We start from the raw sequence: 20,156 nt of genomic DNA, 5'->3' as shown, positions 1-20,156 counted from the left end.
GATAGCCCCTTGAGGGGAATCATCTTGTTTATGAGGGGTGTTACAAATTTAAACCATTCAAAAATATACATAAAAAATTATTCAACCCATAAAATAGTACTTGTTTTTCACAGTAATAAAGGATTTTACTCAATGCATTTCTGTCAGACAAAATGATTGATGTTTTTGCAAAATCCAATGATTTACATCTACTACATAATGTACTCAATTTCAGTTTTAAGAACCTTGTAATCATCTTAAATTTACTTTTAATTCTTGGGATCATTTCCTAATGTTGCCTAATTATAATGTCATAGTTTTAATTTCTAATTTTAAGGTTGAGCTTCTTATGCCCATTTGTTGATTTATCAATCATACTACTTTTTAATAATATTAAGTACCCTGTTCTTATTAATAAAGCATGATGATGAAAGCACAACTTGTTTGTATTTTTATTTGGACCGAAACGGATTATAATAAAACTTCTTAATCTCTAATATGAACTTTTCTTATTTCAGTCTATGTATAATTTATACATAAAGACTCAAATATTTGTCCATTCTTCATAAGAAAGCACAATATACATGAAAAGAAGGCTGGTGTTCTGGAACAAAATGCGTCCTGTGCCTAAGAAGACCTGTTTCCCATGATGCACCTGTGGTTGCTTTCTATCTCGCGCCTTTGCCTCTGCGCAGTCCATCTTGCCTCGCTGATCGCTGCTGTCACCCTCTGCCCGCGCGCCCTCCGTGTTGTTGTAGTAAATAATGGCGGCATCGGGAGGCGGATTATCACCTCCCGCTTCCGTCGCGGGCTTGGGCACCCAGGGCTCGGCTAAGGCTCGGTTCCCGGGTCGCCCGTGCCCGGTTCGAAGCAGGCTGCGGTCAGAGAAACGCACCAGACGGGGAAGGCTTGGCTCGGACGATGGGGAGCTGGCTGCCGGAGGGCCAAGGCCCGTTAACATCGGTCTCGCGTTGAGCGAAGATCCGTCCCTGCTGCGCCTGCTCGGGGTGGCAGAAAAGCACAGTCGGCAGAGAGATGCGGGGTTCGACTCCAGCAACAGTGAGGAGGTGAATAAGCTAACCGTAGCATGTCAGCTACACGGATTACATTACGCTTTGTGCTTTATGTGGACAGTTTAATGAACACACCAACAATACAAAATGCTTCATTTGTTCTCTTTCAAAGAATTTAAGCTAATGTGGAACTAGTTAGCGGTAGCTTCGTTAGCAAACACTCACCCAAAATAGGCAGTGTAGCTTACTGTGTGCCTGCAGGGTATGTATAAGATTGGTTGGTGGGTGAATATTTCCAGTCTGCTGCTTTGCTGTTATTAATAGTTACTGCCTGGATGTGCGTTTCCTGTAGTAATGCTGTTAGTTGAAACAGTCATGCATTTGCTGAGATCAGTGACTATGTAGCCGGGTTTGTTTGCACCAGAAGAACTCAAGGCGGAAACTTTGGCGGTATGATAACAATCGTGTTTGGGTGTTTGTGATGGAAACCGGAGCAAGTCTTTGTTTATTAATCCCCAGCACAGCATGTTTTGTTGAGTTGAATCTCCCATACTGTGCTGCTGCCCACGAGCAACCAGCCACCACTGTCGTTGTTCAAACGTTGTTGCTGCTGCTTTACTTTGGGTTCACACACTCCACGTTGGAGACGTCAGCTGACTGCTGGGTGTTTTGAACGTCACTTTAACGTGTGCTGCAACATGAAGGGAAATGCTCTCTTTTACCTGTTTGTTAAGGTGAAAAAAAGACCATTCAGTTATAATCATCCCTTAACTTATTTATTAAAATAATGCATTGTAAAAAATCTCTCATTATTAGGCACATCTTCCATCATCTATGCTAATAGTCTAATAAAGTTTAAGTTGACAGCAGTCACTGTGGGCTGAGATTTATGCCACTTGAAACTGAATTTGAATTATTGTATATAATTTGAAAAGCATATTCTGAAATCTAATTTAATGTTTTAAACTAAACGTGTTTGCTTTGAAAATGTATTATTTAACTTACTGGAAAATTTAGCTGTGTAATTAAAAAATACAAAATTCAGTGTCAATTTGTGTAATTTAGATAACTGTACCCATCTCTGGATATTATGCTTAACCAATTTCCAGTAGTTCTCTTGCAATGTAAACTGACTTTCTAGGGTTTCTAGTTTTCTAAATCTAAACACATAATAATTATGGAAGCCTTTTTTTGGACCCTTTTCCAAACCCAGTTTCTTTTACATTTAGGCCCTCTCCATGCCTTGTTTGCAAAGATGACAGTTATACACTTTTCTTGTCATCACCTTACCTTACTAACCTCAGTACAGCTAGGATTGTTGTGAAATCCGCACGCAAAATCAAACTCCTATTCTTACCGGTGTAATAGCTTTGATTAATTGAAAGTAAAGTTGCAGAAGGTTGGAAAATTCTGGTAAATTTCAGGAAAGTTACCCAAAAAGTTTCTATAGTATTTTTTAAAGAATGTTAGACATTTTATGGTTTGTTACCATCAACTTGAATTAAATTTTATAACATTTCAATTGCTGAAAAATTCTTCTGTTTTTTTAACCATTTATCGCTTTTTTTCTATGAACGATTTTTTTTTTGTGATCACGACCAGTCATAACAAGATAGCAGCCATTGAAGATAGTCCTTGATGAGTAGAAAGCATGGCCTGAAGAAAAGCCGAACTAAATATTTTGACATTTTTAAATGTGAAAATTTCCTGAATATTCATTTTTAATGTCATTTAAAAATGTTGTATTAGACATTTTTAGCATGCATGCCTGCTTAAAACAAACAAAAATGTTTAATATTTATACATGTATATGACCAGGTTAATGCAGTTGATTTAAATTCCTGTCAATTCTCCAAACGACTTTTACAACTTTTATTAAAATATTCAGCCATAAAATAATTTTGCAGATTCACTTAGTTGATTAAAAAGCTCAAAGAAATAGTGGGGTGTTTTTTTTCTCTCCAGAATATTTACTCTTCATACAAAAGCCAGGATTTTGTTGCAGCAGCTGTTCCTGCTCAGTAAAAAAAGAACAGCTCTGATCTGATGGTTCAGAGTTTAGGGTGGAGATAATGATTAGATGTAGTAATATATGATCAATAGGTGAGGATTTCATTGCAGCTCTGTACAGAAGTTGTTCTCATCTTCGAAGGTGGTCTCCTTTAAACCATGCCAGGCAGGATGATAATGGTTAAATGCTAAATTGGATCTTATCACATTATTTAATCTTCCGAGCTGGAGCTGTAGTGTCTGACATCAGCCTGAATTCACTGATGCAATCCCTTTAGAGTGGACTGTAACAGAATCACATGGGCTTAAGCTTTTGGGTGCTACTGGAGTGGAGTACCACACGTCACTCAGTGCGTCTTACGCTTGTGCATTTCTCTGTGGCTTTGAATGGACATCAGTGGGGGAGTCTCATCGGTGACTGGTTTGTGGAGTCGTTGTTTTACACATGAGGATGGATGTGAGTAACTGAAGATGAAGTGTGCTTTCGTTCTGCTTTGGTGGGGTGTTTGAGCATCTGCAGTGGAACAGGTTTCTGAATGAGAGGATGCTGGAGGCTGACTCTGCTCAAAGTGTCAGTTTAAACTCCTGCAGCAGTGTTGTTTGAGTGCTTCTGTTCTTTCCAAGGGTAAACTGAAAATACTCCACTTCAGCTGTAGTGTTTCTCCATTTAACTACCGATAAAATAATTCATGTATCATATCTCTCTCTATCTCTCTCAGTCTTTTTTTGTGATGTGAAGGGAGAGGAGGCTCAGGTACATCGCCTGCTGAGTCAGTTTTTATTTCTGACTGAGATTGAAACCAAAATCTGCTCCATTTGTTGCCTCAGCAGCTCACTGATGCAACACTAGAGTAAGAGTGGTGATGCACCAGTCACAACTGCTGTGGGGATGGTACCTGATAATCAAATCATGAAGACAGAAACAAGTGACAGATAATCAAATATGAAGTTCACACTTAACTTTCAGACTCCCTGAAGCGGCTCAGATTGAATTTACATCCAAAACCAACGTTCACTTTGACTTTTGATTTTAGCAAGGTGATTTGAGCGGGGTTTGAACACTTTTGAGAGCGCTGACAGTTTCACACCTGGACATTTGAATGTATTTAATAGGGCTGGGACAATATGCTATTCTCGCGATTTGATTCTATTACGATTTTTGGGTTGCTGATGTGATTTAAATTGAGATTCTTCTATATTTATGATTTAAGATTTTTAATTTGCTTTTTTAACACAAGATCATGTGAAAATGTGAAATGATGATGATGATGATGTCTACAGACTATATCAGGAGCAATGTTTTCCCATAAAGTGCACATCACATGAGTCAGAGAGAATCATTTCACCCTCTGCTGGAGAAAAGTGCTAACTTTTTTACAATCAAGGTAATTAACAAAGACGGAAATGAAGAATTTGAATTTGAAACACTCAGTCCCGGTTTTTGTCCTCAACTTTCTAACCACTGTAACCTAAAAGTGCTCTGTGACAGCAGAACAACACAACGCCACAGATACACCCTCTCATGGTATGGCCACACCAAACGCAAATTTGCGGCACGATTACATACAAAATCAATGCAAAGACGCGTTTAGACGACGATTCGCCTCGGGCGGAGCGTTTGGGGCGTTCGGCGCAGCTCATTTGGGGCGTTTGCGCGTTTGGAGCGTTCACGCGTTTTGGCAGCAGACACGAATTTGCTTGAGTTGAAAAAATTGAACTTTTGACGCGAATTCGCTTGAAGGCTTGCTGTGGCAGCCAATCAGTGATGACATTCCCCCACGACGTCATTGATTTGATGACGTTTGGGGGCAACCACAGCCTGCTCCGTCTCCAACTCCGCCGGAAGATGGAAAAGAAAATAATCTGTGCGGTGTCACCATCCAGAGTGATACGATACGACGTGTGTACTCTACAGAGACCAGAAAAAAAAGGAGCAGGCTTGGGTGAAAGTCTCTGAGGAGACAGGTTTTGAATGTAAGCTCTGTAAATATTCATTCCCAGCTGGATTTGCCTACACAGATCATCACTGAGTCCGACTGTGTTTTCCTCAGCGGAGTTTTGAGCCTGACAGAGAGGAGGGAGGAGCGGGGCAGGGGCAGAGCCAGGGAAAAGATGGAAGTTCTCTGTGCTCCTCTCTTTCCTCCACCCCTTCATTATCCCCAGGGAGACCTCAGGGAACATGGGTCGGGGGTTCGAGGGGTCGGAGGTTCGGAGGGTCGAGGATGAGATCGCAGGGAACAGCCTGGCAGGGTTGGTGGAGGTGGATTACCAGGGAGAGGCAGCAGGCATTGATTGTGATCTCCAAAGCTTTCACACACTCTCCTGTCATGCTTTGGAAACCACAGCTCATTGTTTTTCAGCTGCTCTTTTGGACTTTCGGTCTTTAAATGAACGGGCTCTCTACTCCGCATGCGCAGTACCGCGCTAACTCGCGTTCGCCCCTCAGCTTGTCAAAATAGTCCAGTGTCGAGACTCGGGGGTTCACGCGGCGCGTGACAGGCGATTCGCATGAATAAATTCGCGAGTTTGCGTTTGGTGTGGCCACACCATAAGTCTGTCCTCTCTGCTCGTCATCTAAACAACACAAACGCTTCCCTACAAATCGTCCTGCTGTACTCCTTTGCTTTGAGTTGTGCATGTATTTGGTCAGAGCTACATACTCGCTTCAAACTGAGTAGTAAAATGAAGAAAAAAACAAAAACAAGAACCAAACGAAGCGCACGCGCCCTGAAGTTAGTGAGCAAAACCCAACCGTTCGGATTTTTCATTAACCGTTCCATCCCTAATATCAAATGAGACCCCTGATCTAGACTTTAATCATCTCTTTTACTTTTGGTAGAACAGTGACATGAGCTGTACTGAAGTCTAAATTACCAGTGTTTGTTGTGAGACCCCTTGATTTGGATCAGCTGCGTGACTTCCATTTTTAATTAACATATGTGTTTTGTTTTCCAGGAGGAAGATTTCATTGGATTTGGGACCTCAACAACTCGTTCACAGAAATCTTCAAGCACCATTCCACCATCGCATCCTCCTGGATCTTCAGATTCTTCTGCTGGAGCAAAACCTCTGATCGGTAAAATCATGCCCAGGCCCCCAAAAGCGTCCCTGATTGGAAAAATTGTACCACGCGTCCCCAAAGAGGACCAGGGAGACGAAGAGAGCCTGGTTAAAGATAAAGACTTACCCAAGGTGGTCATAAAGCTGCGAGGCAAACGGGGAGCTCTGACTGCAAAAGAGCAGGCCTCACGTAGACGGAGCAGTACAGAGTCAGCTGACTTTATCAAGAAAGCAGGAAAATCAGCAGACTCAGGCAGCACAGAAAACCAAACAGCCACTACCTCAGCAGACAGGCTGAGAAGAACTCAGGCAGCAGCCATTGGTGCAGGTAGAGCTTCCAAGGTCAGAGAACAAGGCGAGGTGTCAGAGGACCCAGACACAGACCAATCACACCCACAGAGAAACATTAAACGGAAAAGGGGCTTTCCACTCGGGCACACCAGACGAGCGTCTCAGGCAGTCGCTCTCTCTGTTCACAAACGGATAAGAAAAAGGACGGTGAAGGCAACAGGAGCTTCACCTGAGGCTGGAACTGAGGCAGGTCCAAAAAGTGGAGAGGAGGCAGCAATGCCTCTGGAGGGTAAAGCTGCAGATTCCCCCACAAAAAAACCACACAAAAAACGACGATCCAAGTTTGGGCATCGGCGAAAGCCAGGGAAAAATGTTCCACTCGTTAACCGTCCATTATGTAAACGACCTCGTGTGAAACACGTTTATTACACGTATGTTACAGAGCCAATCCCAGGTCCAGGGACGCCTGATGGGCAGCTACCAAGCCAGAGCACCAATCTGTCACATAGTGAGACGAGCTTGAGTTCTGAACAAAACCAGCAGAACTCAAACAACTCTTCCACCACCGTAACGAGTGGACGGTCCACCCGGGTAATCAAAGTACCAAAGAGGTTCTTGGATGAAGAAATGATCCCGTATCCAAAGCGGTCTCTGTCAGCTTCCCTGAAAAGTCAACAAAAGGAGGCTGAAACACCAAGTCTGTTGTCTCAGGAGTTTATCAGCGGAGACACCGTGCGGCTGTCAAACAGTGACTCTGAATCAGACTCTGACTCTGAATCAGAATCTGAGGTAGAGAGTCCGTCCCCTTTGACAACGATCCCATCAAAACCCAGCTCAGGCACGAGCCACCTGGAGATCTACAAGAACCTCAAGAAACTGACTCTGAAACTGGCAGCGAAGAAGAAAGGCCAGTCTGTTCCTCAGGGCGATGGCACACTTCCTGGTGATGGTTTAACTACTAAAGTCAGGAAGAGGCGGAGGTCAAAGGTCACAGTGGAGGAGATGGACTCTCCTGGTGTTGTGAGGAGATTGGCAATCGTGGTGAACACAGGTGTGGACCCAACGTCACAGGCTGCATTAGGAGATAAGGGAGATAACAACGGTGAGAATCTTCTTCTTTGATACTAGTTTCTTCGTTTCTTCACAAAATCGTTCCTGGATCAAAAGATGGTTGTCAGATTGTATAACAAGGTCATTGACAGGTGTTTGGTTTACTTCATAGACCCAGCGTTCCTTTTTTTTTTTTTGCTTTTAGGTGTAGGTGAAGTAGAAAGCAAACCTGCAGACAGTTTTGAGGTGTCAGAGGTCAGTGGGCCCAGCCATCGGATTGGTCTCAGTGGAGCGAACAAGACGATGCTCCACCTGTTGAAGAAAGCAAAAGTCCAGCTCATAAAGATTGATCAGCAGAAGCAGCTCAAGCTGTCACAGGTAAGATGCTCCGATCAGAAATATGCAGAAGAAGAAAAGTTTGTCAGGAAAGTATTTACTAAGGCCAAGTTTAAATTCTGACCTTAAACCTTGATTTTCCTCTTTGCCCTGACCGATAGCTGGGCTCCAGAGAAACACGTTTGCCAGTGGGCAGAAGAAGAAGGAGGAGGAGACGAGTTGGCTTTACTCACAAAGACATAAATCCTCAGGTAATATCGAAATCTAGATCTTTTTCTTTTCTTTTCTTTTCTTTTCTTTTCTTTTCTTTTCTTTTCTTTTCTTTTCTTTTCTTTTCTTTCCTTTTCTTTCCTTTTCTTTATTTATTGTTCTCACTTTTCTTTTTTGCCTTATCTTTCTCTTTCACTTCATTCTGATTCCTTTCTTCTCCTTGTTTTCCACCTCATTATTTTTTGCCTTGTCTTTTCCTCTTTTCTTTTCACCTTTCTTTCACCAACTTCTCTTTCTTTTTCCTTCTTTTTATTCCTTATTTTCTTTTTCTCCTTTCCCTCATCTGCCTTTTCTCCTTTATATTCCTTTTCCTATTTTCTTTTTCGTCGTCATCTTTTCTTTCCTTACCTCCTTTTGTTTTTTTTTCTCCTATTCTTCTGCCTTTTGTCCTCTCTTTTCTCCCTTTCCTCCCCGTTTCATTTTTTCTCATTTCCCCCCATTTTCTGTCCCTTTCTTCTTTGTCTTTTTTCTCCTTTTCTGTCCTCATTTTATTTTGTTTTTTATACTTTGCCTTCCTTCACATCTTTTTTTTCTCTTTCCTTTTCCCTTCTCTCATTTGCTCTTTCTTTTGTGTAATGTATCTTAGTAGGATCCTATGGAAAAAAAAAAGGTTTTGTTGGTTTCTGTCAGTAAAAGAACCAGACAAACACATTGTAGAGTAAATCTTTTCTCTTCTATCTTTTCAAACTGAGAAATTTTGCATATTGAGGCTATTTTTGTCCATTGAATTTAAAAATTACAGTCAGTCTCTTTTTCTCTTTTTGTTATCATTTGAGGATAAGCTTTAAAGTTATTTGGAGCTCGTTAGATAAAAGTAGATACCATGTTGTTTTTAAGAACTGAGTATTTCTTAATATTTTTCTGCCTTTTGTCTGTGTGAAGGAGCAACCACTCGGCGGTCCGAGAATCAAACATGTTTGTCGGGCAGCAGCTGTGGCTTTGGGTCAGCCCCGCGCGATGGTGCCTGATGACATTCCCAGACTCAGTGCGCTGCCGCTTCACGAGAGAGAGGGCATCACCTTTTCTCCTGCTGCAGAAGGTACAGTGTTCCTCTGTGTGTCTGTTATAAGCAGGATGTTGATTTACTTTGTCTGCACCAGAGAAGAAACACACCCTCAAACACCGCAGTTTGTGTGTTTGAGGTTGCATTGAGGTTTAGCATCCGACAGAGTAAAGTGTCAATACATGAGCTACTGTCAGACATCATATTATAAATCCTACGTAAACTTAATTCTGTTAACTTTATTTGTAAAGTGAAATATGTTTGTACCGGCAGACAAATAAATAAAGAGGAAAAGCAGAACCTTTTACCCATTTTTTTTTCCATTTGTGAAAAAGACTCAGGAGAGAGATGGCAGGGCTATGTCATTCTGCCATTTAGCGGCAGCAGAGCTAGTGACGAAACACACACAACAAAGTGTGTAAATAACAAAGCAGACTGTGTGTGTGTGTGTGTGTGTGTGTGTGTGTGTGTGTGTGTGTGTGTGTGCGCGTGAAGTTTGCAGTGTGTGTTTTCACATCATGTCTGTTGTGGTGTTTAAAGTTTGTGCAGACTGGGACGTTCATGTTTGTTTTTATGACAGAAGTGTGACAGGCAACCTTCCTTACAGCTTTATTAGAGAATCTGTAAAAAAAGACTTAAATATGAAAATCAATGAAGGGAAAAAGAGATAACGCTGTTACAAAAGTTTATTCAAGGTCATTCTTCCTGGTAAAAAAAAAAAATGATGGAAGGAGGATTTGATTGCTTCATCAAATTGATACCTTCTTTAATTCCACATCAAAACTTGTGTGACCACTAGGGAAGGGGTACCAAATTAGGTACTTTTATAGGTACCGACCAAATTCTGTCCAAAGTACCGGGTACTGATTCTCTTAAAATCAAAAGGTACAATGTTAAGGTACCTAAACACATCATTGTGACCGTGAGGGAGTGGAAAAGTATGTGATTTTTAATACTGGAGATGAACACAGAATTGCAAAGTTATACATTGAATAATAAATGTTTTAGATTAAAAAAAAACATATATTTTTTGTTAAACAAATTGATGTTTATTACCTCATAAACAAAATAATGTACAAAAAATTGGTACCGTTGAGTGCTGATACCAATTGTCAGGTGCCAGGCATTGGTACCATATTGTTTCAAATGTGAAAGGTACCCATTCCTAGTGACCACTGATGATTTTATACATTCATATATATAATAAAATAAAGAAAGCTCAGAAGCTATATTTTAGTGTTACTAGAAATTCCCCGTTGTCTATCTATTGGTTATGAATCTGATTCTATGTTACTGTTGTAATAAAATGCTGCAGAAATTCTGTTTGTGGTTAGAAAATAAAGTCAGTTCAATAAATTTATGAATCATGTTAAATAAAGAAATAAAAGCTGAAAAAGTGCTTCACGGTGCATAAAAGACACAATGTAAAAACCAAACAGTCCAAGAAAGAAAAAAGAAAAAAGTGAGACAAGACAAGTCATGGAGATTCTACCATTAGGTGGTCAGGGACTACTGTGAGAAAATGAAAAGTAAATTGTCATGATTAAGAAGTCTTGTCTCTAACTGACTGTATCTGGCCTCAAAATGTATTTAACATGGAAATAAAGGCTGCTATAGGCTGAACCTTTATAGACCAGGAAAGTGCTTCTGTGTGGTTGTAGGGTTTGAAATAGTCAGGATTACCACGCCATTCATTCACAGATTGACCGTAAAACATAAATGACTTGATAACAAAACCGTGCTTCAGGTAGGTCTCTTTTTCTAATCTCATTCATTTATGTTCAACTTCTTTTGGCATTGTCCTGGTTTTAAATCCATTGCTGCCAGTTGTTGTTTGGCAAAGGTACTCAGCTTGTTTCTTACAATGTAAACATTCTCCAGCTAAAATTCTCTTTAAAGCTGCGTCTGCAGCCGTAAACAAAGCTTAAAATACAACAAAAGACACAATCTGCTGAGCGAACGAACAAGAAACAGAAATCTACTCTTTTTAGCTCAATGTAGTTGTAATTAAAATACTTGCCAGCCAAATTATCTTTTGTCACACACAGATTAGCCACCGCTGTTGGAAAGCTTTACCCAACACTGGTCGAGTGAGCATCACTCAGTGAGAGGTGAGGAAGTACCGTTTGACAAATGAACACATTTAGTTTTGATAGGAGAACAAATGATCCTTTCACAAGACTATTCAAGCTACATGATTCAGTTTATCTTATGGAAACTACCAACTCTTAAGTCATGCTTTTCTCTTTGTGCCAGCTGGCAGTAAAATACTACCACTGGGAGTTGCAAAGGCTCTCGAGGGATTTAAGATTTAAATCTAGTTCCAGTTGGTTTCTAATAATAAAAAAAAGGCAAGGAGGGGATTTCCACAAGCAGTGCATTTGGCTGAGACTTGTGACGTGTCTGTGCATCCACCTTACTTTATCCTTCGGAGACTCTTTGGCTTTGTTCAGGCTGCTTTCCTGTCCACAGTATCTCAGGAAGTCTTTGCAAAAAGTGTAACATTTTAACTTTCCAAACTAAAACCAAGCCTTGTTTGGTCTTAATCTACAGTGAATATACCAGCTTCAAACACATAGGGGCATCAAAGAGGGGAGCTAATGCATGGCTTCCTCCTTCACCTCTTTCTGGTGCTGAGCAGGAGTTATGATGCCGACAGACACAGACATCACAGCAGGAAGTTTGTCCTCAGATCTTTGTTTCATCTGCAGCCTAAACAAAGCCTCAGAGCTCTTCAAGCAGCCAGTAGCAACATGTAGCTGCAGTAGTCAGGTTTGCTTGTTAGCAGAGTAAAGTAATTTAGTATTTAAGCACTTCAATCACAGGAGCCCTCTTGCTGACTGAATAGTAAGTCCTGGCACTTTAAAATCTCTGCCCCACATCACTTGTACTTCATAATCCTTGACTTGTGTGTGTGCTTGTGTTGCTGCTCTCTACCCATCCTCTCCGTTTCTCACTTGCAGATGTGGCCGACGATGATGACGATGACGATGACCTCACTGATCAAGTCAGGACTCAGTGGGTCGTCTCTCAGGAGAGCATCCAGCGCAGGAGAATGAGGGGGAGGGGGACCGGCCGCAGGTCGAAAAAAAGGAAGGCCCTGAGTCCTTACTGCCCCGGGGGAGTCCGCTCCCGGCGCTGTGGAGTCTGCAGAGGCTGTCTGATACAGGAGGACTGCGCTAAGTGTATCAACTGTCTGGACAAGCCCAAGTTTGGCGGGCCTAACACAAAGCGACAGTGCTGCATGTGAGTTCGTTTAGACTATTGACACCTTTCAGTCTGAACAAGCTTTGGATTTGGATTATTTAATTTGTAGAAAAGGCTGGAAAAAAGTCTAACTTCACTGCACAGAATCTCTGTGTTGCGTGGGACCAAGTCCCACAACAGATGTCACTACTTATGAAAATTTCCTTACATCTTTGGCTGAAAAAACTTATAGTTTCAACTCAAACTTTAGCTCTCCTGAACAATTTTTAGACATGTTTGTTGATGACTACTTCTGTACTGGTGGACAAACTTTCACATTTGGCTTTATTCTTCTCCCCAGATACAAGAAGTGTGACCGAATTGAGAAATCAAAGATGGAGCGCTTCATCAAATCAATGAAACGTGAGTCTCTAATTCAAAGATGCTACTGCTCTACTAACCCATTATCTAAAGTCAGTAAATAAATGATGGGGCTCCTATTTTTTAGTCCATCGAAGGAGGTTTACGGCTTCTGTGTCAAGCAGCGAGGATACAAACCGGACGCAGGAAATAAAAGGAGAGGGATCATCCTCTACAGCCCCTGCAGCCCGAAAACACTTCTTGCGTGACATCAAACCACGCTCTTACAGCAGCCTCCTGAAATCGGAGTCTGAAGAAGAAGAGGAGGAGGAGGAGGAGAAGGAGGAGGAAGAGGAAGAAGAAGAAGATGAAAAGGCTGTGAAATCTGCAGGCAAGCTGAACGTAGCTGCCGTGAACAACCAAGGTAACTAGCTTGTTTTCTGGAGAGCATGGCTGGGAGTTACATTTATTGAATCAACCAGGATGGAAACTTTAATCTATTTCTCTTCTTTTTGAGATCTTGATTCTCAAGATGGAGATTCCTTGCCAGATGTTCCTCCTCCAGAGGTGGTGAAGCATCGACGGCCTTTCTCTCGGGGAGCTGTGGGCAGACCTAAAGCCTACAAGGTAAAATCATCTCGCAGATATCCCCTCCTTGCCTCTGCTATTTCTCTCTATGGAACCTGGGCTGATATGTCTTTTTGGAAAATGTTTTTTTGATTCCAACATTCAATCAGTTAAAATAATAAGTTCCTGAAAGAATTACTTGTTTAAGTTAAACCTTAGTTATGAGGATTTAGAAAACTAGAGTCTTGTACTTTTCCAAAAACACCTAGCCCATGTCTGCGTCTTTCTGTTTTTATACTTAACAATATTTGTTTGAACGAGTGCTCTTTAACATTCACATTCAGACTTTGCTAATCTTCTGTCTCTGACTCTCCTTCATGTTACACATCTGGCAAATGCTGAACAATGTTTGGTTCAATAAAGCCCATTTTTCTCATTTTCATCAGTTTTAGCTTTGGTGCAAAGTAGGCTTCAACTCAACAAAAAATGAAGTGAAATTAATGACCTGCCAATTTGAAAGTAAAAATCAAAAAACTAAAGCAGAAAACAAATACAAATGTTTGAGACAAGATGTAAATAAAAAAAAAATCAGCCCTGATCAGATACTGGTTAAAGCAGCTTGTTGCTCAAGAGCTGCTGCAAGTTTATTAATTTAAGAAAACATTGGCTTGTACAACACCATGTCCTAACAGCATTTAACACAAGAAAGCTTTAGAGACAAAATGAAACGACAACGTCAATCTAAAAACATGAAGCCCATGTTGAAGTGATAAAAACTGCAGTTCTTTGAGAATCTGTTTGAGGCTGGCTGCAGAAGGGGCAGATTTTTACTAGAGCCCGACCGATACGGGATTTTTGGGGCCGATACCGATACTGGGGGCAAAAAAAAGCCGATTTCAAATATATCGGCCAATATCCGATGTATCAACCGATATCCGATATATCGGCTGATATATATATAATAAATTGATTGATATACACAGGATATATACTGTATATGAACACTAATTATTATAATACCCATATGATTTAAGACAGAGACAGAACACTTTTAAATTAAAACAAGGAACTTTAAATATAAAACCGTCAACATAAGAACTGCAGTGTAAACCAATGATAAATAAGAAAAAGCTGTAAACACAATAATAAATAAAGAAGTCAAACTTTAAACACAGTAAGTAGAAAAAAAAATCAAACCGTAAACACTCAAAGAGCAACTAACACGACGTTAAAACGACGTATTATAGTCTTACATTTGATAATGGTGGACGTGTGAATTAACAGTAGCATTTATCTCTGTTCATCTCACAAAAAAGCAAATAACAAGAAGTTAAAACGCCGTTCTATAGTCTTACATTAGATAATGTTAGACGGAGGGAGCGGGCACTCGGGCAGTGCGCAGCCCAGCACACAGACACAGGAGCGGAGTGACAGAATCTCCGCGGTGCAAAATCTTTTATAATCCGCTACATTTTGGCCGATGTTGATTAATCGGTGATAGGCATTATCGGCCCGACCAATTAATTGGTCGGGGTTTAATTTTTACAGCATAATAAACATATTTACAACCTGAGTCATAAAAAGATTTGAGTCTGATAAGTTCATCTTTCTGTCAGAACATACTATGTTATTTCTGAAGTTTTGTCCCTGGTACCATTTGGCTAGCTTGACTAACAGGCAGGCACACATTAACTGTTAGCAAAAACCTGCCTCCTTTTTTCATCCAATCCCAAACAAAGCAAGGTTGAGTTCAGCTTTAGTTTCACAGTTTTACCTTCGACGTAACAAACATTAAGATCATATATTTTAAAGTCTGTGAACAAAATAAAGCAGATGAGTGACAGAGTTGTCCACCTATTTTGAATGTAGCAGTTTAAAGTTCAGGTTAAGTCGGATTACTAATTCAAACTGCTGCTAGTTTTTATATCTGAGAACAAACGCAAGTTTTTGCTTTACTGGCTGATTCTTTTGCTTTGTCAAATTGACATGACCATTTGACTTTGACGATCTTCTCAAGCGAACACATCTTTGTCTTGACAAGATTGCTCTTTTGCAGATGCGCTGGCTTTTTCATCTCTAATTCTGCATTGCTCGCGCCCTGTGCCATCCTCCATAGATAAATCCCTTATGTTTGTCTAAATGCTGCTTTGAGTGTTAATCTGTCTGTGTGTGTTGGTTGTGAATTCGTGAGGCCAGGTGGGTTATCTGATCCAGTGTATTCATTTTAAAACCCAAAACATCTTGGTGACTACAGCATCCTTCCACTCAATGGTGTCTTAATCAATGATTCATGATCTGAACGCCATCTTCCTCCTGCTTCTGAAACACAACAGCAACCGAGGAAGATTTTGAAGGAGAGAGTAAAGCAAGAATCTACAACATGTCAACGCGTTTCAAATGCTTTCAGACGTTCTCGGATGGCTTTGCTTTTTCTTAGCTGTTGGATTATTGCACACCACAGCTTAGGAGTGCAGTTCAGTTGAAGAGTCTGCATGACTGTAATCATGCATGCCCTTTTCAAAAATAGCATTCATGAGCTGCTGCATGAATATGCTAGCGCTGCTGTGTGTGTGCATGCCTCATAAGATGTGCAATGACAGTGTTTTCACTGTATTATGTGCAAATGTCAGTGCAACCATGAAGAAAATTCATATGAGCTACAGTAGACATCAGATATCTTGCAGTTCTCTAAAGGAAGAAACAAAAAAATTCAAAACAAAAAAAAAGGAAAGAAAATAAGTACATGGCACAGTGGCACTAAGTATGATTGCAATAAACTTTCTTTTAAATTTGTTAACATAACTTTTAATAACCAAAGTGTACGTAAATTCTTTGTGTTATTTCCAACACATGAGCATGTTAGACCTAAAAAAAAGTCTGCAACTTTTTTTTTTTTTTTTCGGTCCACCCTTGTTAAAACATGAAAAACCATCCTCTGAAAGTTTTGACTCATTGATAAGAGACTCCCCCTTGGACATGGTTTTGTGAACTAGAAGGTCTTCATTAAAATCCACAGGATTTTGCGTTTCTGGGCCCAAATTTTTAAACTGCTTGTTTTGATTTTTGTGCTAAGTAATTTGAATTTGTTGAGCTCCACTTCTATGTCTTTTTACTGCTAGATGCTAAGTTTTCTTCACTTTTCTTACTTTTTATTCCTGGCTAACACATTTTTCTCAAACACACACAGTGCTTCTTCCCTTTCCTGTCACTCTGGCTGCTGCCGGTCGCCGCCGCCTCTGCATGTCACTAGTATCAGTAAAACTTTGGAACCTGTGGTGCTGGTTGGCTTAGGCAGTCCCCTCCTTCGCAGGATCAGGAGAACTCAGAGAAGACGGAGCCCAGAGACTTCGACCTGTCCAGGAGCCCAATGCCGAAGCTGCAGAGGCAGCTCCGAGTGCTCTTACACCGTCTGCCTGATTCTGTGCTGCAGCCTGCTCTGCCACGGCAGTGTTTGGAACGCTGTGCCTCAAAGTCCCATCCAATATTGTCCCAGCTTTTAAAACAGCCTGCTGTTTCACATTCATCTCATCCCACAGCTCAGTCTCCCGCAGAATTGTCCTCACCTGTCCTGCATCCCGCTTCCGCTTCTCCACTTTCACCAAAAGACTCTGCTCAGAAATCTCTGCTGTTACGTTTGCACCGTTTGCCCCAGGCACATTTGCACAAACATGTGTCAGCATCATCTCAAGAAAAACTCCAGTGTGTACAGCACACATCTCTGACAGAGTCGAAGTTGTGTTTGGTGAGACATCCAGAGATGCAGAGACCAGAAAAGACAGACAAAGCTCCCAAAACACTGAATGTGCTGTCTCATACTGCAAATGAACACAGTGAGTTACAGGGAAGCAGAGAAGAGGAGCTGGAGGACGCACTGAGGGATCAGCCTGAAGAGAAGGACGACGCAGAAGAGTCTGTTAAAGAGACAAAGTCTCAAACAACTTACCAACACTATGTCCTTCATTCTCAGAGTCCTGCAGAGTGTGTGTCAGCGAGCACCCCGGCAGGGCTGACTAACGGATTTCCCCAAAAAGGCCTGTTGCAGGACAAGTACAAAATCCGTGTGGACTTCAAGGTGAGTCTTTGCATGAGTGCTGTGTTAGCTTCCACTAGCCACAGCTGTTACTAGTTTTAAAAGACAGCTATGTTTTCCACATATTCTTTATGCTGATTAATGCAAAATCTGCTCACTCCCCTCTCGCTCTCTCCCTCTCCTTTTGTTTCGCAGGAGGACTGTGCTGTGCAGAATGTTTGGCTGATGGGTGGCCTCAGTGTGCTAACATGTGTCCCAACCACACCACAACCTGTCTGTTTGCTCTGTGCCAGTAAAGGACGACATGAGGTAGTTCAGCTCTTTTCAGCTTATTGCAGCCATTCAGTGCTCTGCTGTACCAATAAGAGCAACTCAAGACTAAAATGACCATCTTTTTTCTCTCTCTTTCTTTTCCCTTCATCATTCAACAGATGATTTTCTGCCAGATCTGCTGTGAACCTTTCCACAGTTTCTGCCTCACACCAGAGGAGCGGCCAGTCAAGGAGAACAAGGAGAACTGGTGCTGCAGGCGCTGCAAATTCTGTAATGTGTGTGGACGTCGAAACAAGAACACAAAGGTTTGCATAAAGCCTTGAGAAAATATCAAATGTATCATAAGTAGTTTGTTTGTTTTGCGAGGATCTAAAAGTTATTCTTGTGAGACCATGTTTAGCAAGCAGAGAAAAAGTTTTTCTTGATTCCTCTGTGTCATACTGGCCATCAGGTGATCTCTGTGTGAAAATCAAATTTAAAATTTGTACCTTTAAACTGAGATACATACCATTGAGTCACAACAGAGGAAGAAATCAATTAGTAATGTATTTTACTTACACTGAAAATGAATCTTTACAGAGTTGATTTTCAGTCAGAGAACATCTCTAAATGTGTATCTTTCTTCAGGTGAGAAATGTGTGGCATAAAAATACCCAAGTGGTTGAACTTTCACCTTTCACCATTTAATAAAACGTGCAGCAGAAGTCTTGAAATGGTGTTAGAAAATACTATAAAACTCATGCTTTGTCAAAAAACGTGTATTAATTGGTATTTTTCTAACTTAGCTCTAGGTCTGGGCGATATATGGATTACATCGATTAATTCATGCTTTTTTTTTTGTGGACAATTAAAAAAAAAAAAAAATCAAATTTTTCTCCCTTGATATTGTGCAGCTTTTCTACCGCAGCAAGTGCTGAGTCTGCGTGTGTGCAGAAGGATTTAACAGTTCCCTGACAAAACAACTAAAACCAAAATGTCATAAAATTATTGTGCATCTTTGACACGCAGCACCCAGACTAACACGTTTCTTGTGGTCTGTATCAACAGCTCAAAGAGTTTAATATAATCTAGACCTCTGATCAATAAACCTTCAAACCCGTCTCCTTCAATCCACCTGACACTTTTCAGGAGTTTGATGAGATGTTCAAATAAAACATTTACAAAGCCAGGACCCTTTTAGGGTTGTTAAAAAATTGTAAATTGAATTTTTTGTAGAGAAATCTGGGATTCTTGTGAATAAATATCCTCTAAATTCTTGTTTTTCCTCTCCAGCCTGTGTTACAATGCAGAAGATGCCAAACCTCATATCATCCATCCTGCTTGGGACCAACCTACCCAAAGCCTCTCAACTGCAACATGCCTTGGGTAATCCCTTTAATTTCTTTGCGAACCACTTTTAATTTATTATTTTGCTGAGTAAACCACAGCTCAAATTCTTCAGAGGTTTCAGATTATATATACCTTTCTGCTTTGTGACCTTGTCGTCTTTGTGTAGGTGTGTATGACATGTATTCGGTGTAAAAGCTGTGGTGTCACTCCGGGGAAGTCCTGGGAATTGTGCTGGAACCATGAGCAGGATCTCTGTCCTGATTGCACTCTTCTCCACAAGAAAGGTAAAGACTCTGAGCGACACCATATGAATGAATGAATCCATAAATGTTAGATTGTTCAATGGTTGTTTCCTCAGTAAGTGACTTGATCTCGTATGTAGCTCGTTCAAAGTTTCATTTTCATCTCACAACAGGTAATTTCTGCACCATCTGCCAAAAGTGCTACGATGGCAACGGAAAACACACGCAAATGATTCAGTGTTCACAGTGCAGCCACTGGATTCATTACACGTGTGAAGGACTTTCAGGTCTGTAGCGTTCTGTTCATTCCTACATGGAGATAAAATTTCTGTCTTTAGATGTCAGGATTAGAAAGTTGCAATTCATGTTTGGTTTTCAAATGTATGTAAAAAAAAAACAAGACATAATGAACCCACATTTTTTGTTTATCATTTAAATGTGTTCATACTTTTTGAAAATGACAATAACTTGCAGAGCATAAAAACATGAACAACTTTGTCTTGTTCAACATTACATGCTGTATTATTTTTTTGTTGTTACAGAGGAGCTGTGCAGTTTGCTGTCAAACCAGCCAGATGAAGTTCCTTTCAAGTGTTCACCCTGCAGCAAAACTGAAACCAGCACCTTAAAAGAGGAGCTGCAGAGAAGGCTGATGGCTAAACTGCAGGAGGTGCTTGATGACCTCCTCTCCAACAACACAACACAGCACCTCCTTGTCTGCAAAATGGTGCGAGATGACTGCAAGACTATGAAAAACAAAGCTTGTGTGTGTTTATCTCTACCAGATAGCTTTATTTGTGCTTTTCTTATTTTTTTCTATTTTAGTGTCAGGAAAGAGATGAGTCACTGTGTGTCGGGGAACCACAGCAGGTCTGTGATCTACGAGCCATGGAGATGAAGTTGAAAAAAGGAGGATACACCACAATAGTGAGTGTATTTTGTCACCATATCTGAAAAAATGCATGAAAGAAAGCAAGTCTGTTTCTTTTTCTGACCTCTTTGTGTTTTTTTTCCCTCACTCAGAAAGCTTTCCACGCAGACGTCGCTGCTGTGATGAAGAAGTTGCAGAAGGAGGAGGAGCCTCTCCCTGAGGATCAGAGACCGAGCAGCCAGGCCAAAGTACACTATGTCAAAGTAAGCATCTCTTGCAAATCTCT

The 20,156-nt window shown here is 40.9% G+C and overlaps 1 protein-coding gene across 3 annotated transcripts in view; it reads left to right on the top strand.

The window, feature by feature from the left end:
- The first annotated feature begins 674 nt into the window (after positions 1–674).
- The window catches only part of kmt2ba (lysine (K)-specific methyltransferase 2Ba), a 30,010-nt gene continuing 10,528 nt past the window's right edge, over positions 675–20,156 (top strand). For 2 of the 3 annotated variants that reach the window (XM_074686834.1, XM_074686833.1), the window contains exons 1-18: positions 675–1,046; positions 5,958–7,455; positions 7,609–7,781; positions 7,901–7,990; positions 8,892–9,048; positions 11,976–12,258; positions 12,560–12,621; positions 12,707–12,982; positions 13,076–13,185; positions 16,436–17,197; positions 17,351–17,464; positions 17,587–17,733; positions 18,701–18,793; positions 18,924–19,041; positions 19,173–19,286; positions 19,542–19,726; positions 19,825–19,926; positions 20,023–20,133. In XM_074686834.1, coding sequence (XP_074542935.1) covers positions 744–1,046; positions 5,958–7,455; positions 7,609–7,781; positions 7,901–7,990; positions 8,892–9,048; positions 11,976–12,258; positions 12,560–12,621; positions 12,707–12,982; positions 13,076–13,185; positions 16,436–17,197; positions 17,351–17,464; positions 17,587–17,733; positions 18,701–18,793; positions 18,924–19,041; positions 19,173–19,286; positions 19,542–19,726; positions 19,825–19,926; positions 20,023–20,133 — 4,698 coding nt within the window. In that variant the 5' untranslated portion in view covers positions 675–743. The remainder of the gene's footprint in view (positions 1,047–5,957; positions 7,456–7,608; positions 7,782–7,900; positions 7,991–8,891; positions 9,049–11,975; positions 12,259–12,559; positions 12,622–12,706; positions 12,983–13,075; positions 13,186–16,435; positions 17,198–17,350; positions 17,465–17,586; positions 17,734–18,700; positions 18,794–18,923; positions 19,042–19,172; positions 19,287–19,541; positions 19,727–19,824; positions 19,927–20,022; positions 20,134–20,156) is intronic. The other variant, XM_074686835.1, reaches the window with a different exon arrangement.

The sequence above is a fragment of the Halichoeres trimaculatus genome, unplaced genomic scaffold, assembly GCF_033239565.1.
Source record: "Halichoeres trimaculatus isolate MK-OKI-2021-1 unplaced genomic scaffold, fHalTri1.1 fHalTri1_scaffold_14, whole genome shotgun sequence".
Lineage (NCBI taxonomy): Eukaryota > Metazoa > Chordata > Actinopteri > Labriformes > Labridae > Halichoeres > Halichoeres trimaculatus.
Note: the sequence above shows the minus strand (reverse complement) of the source record. Positions and strands in the feature narration are given on the sequence as shown.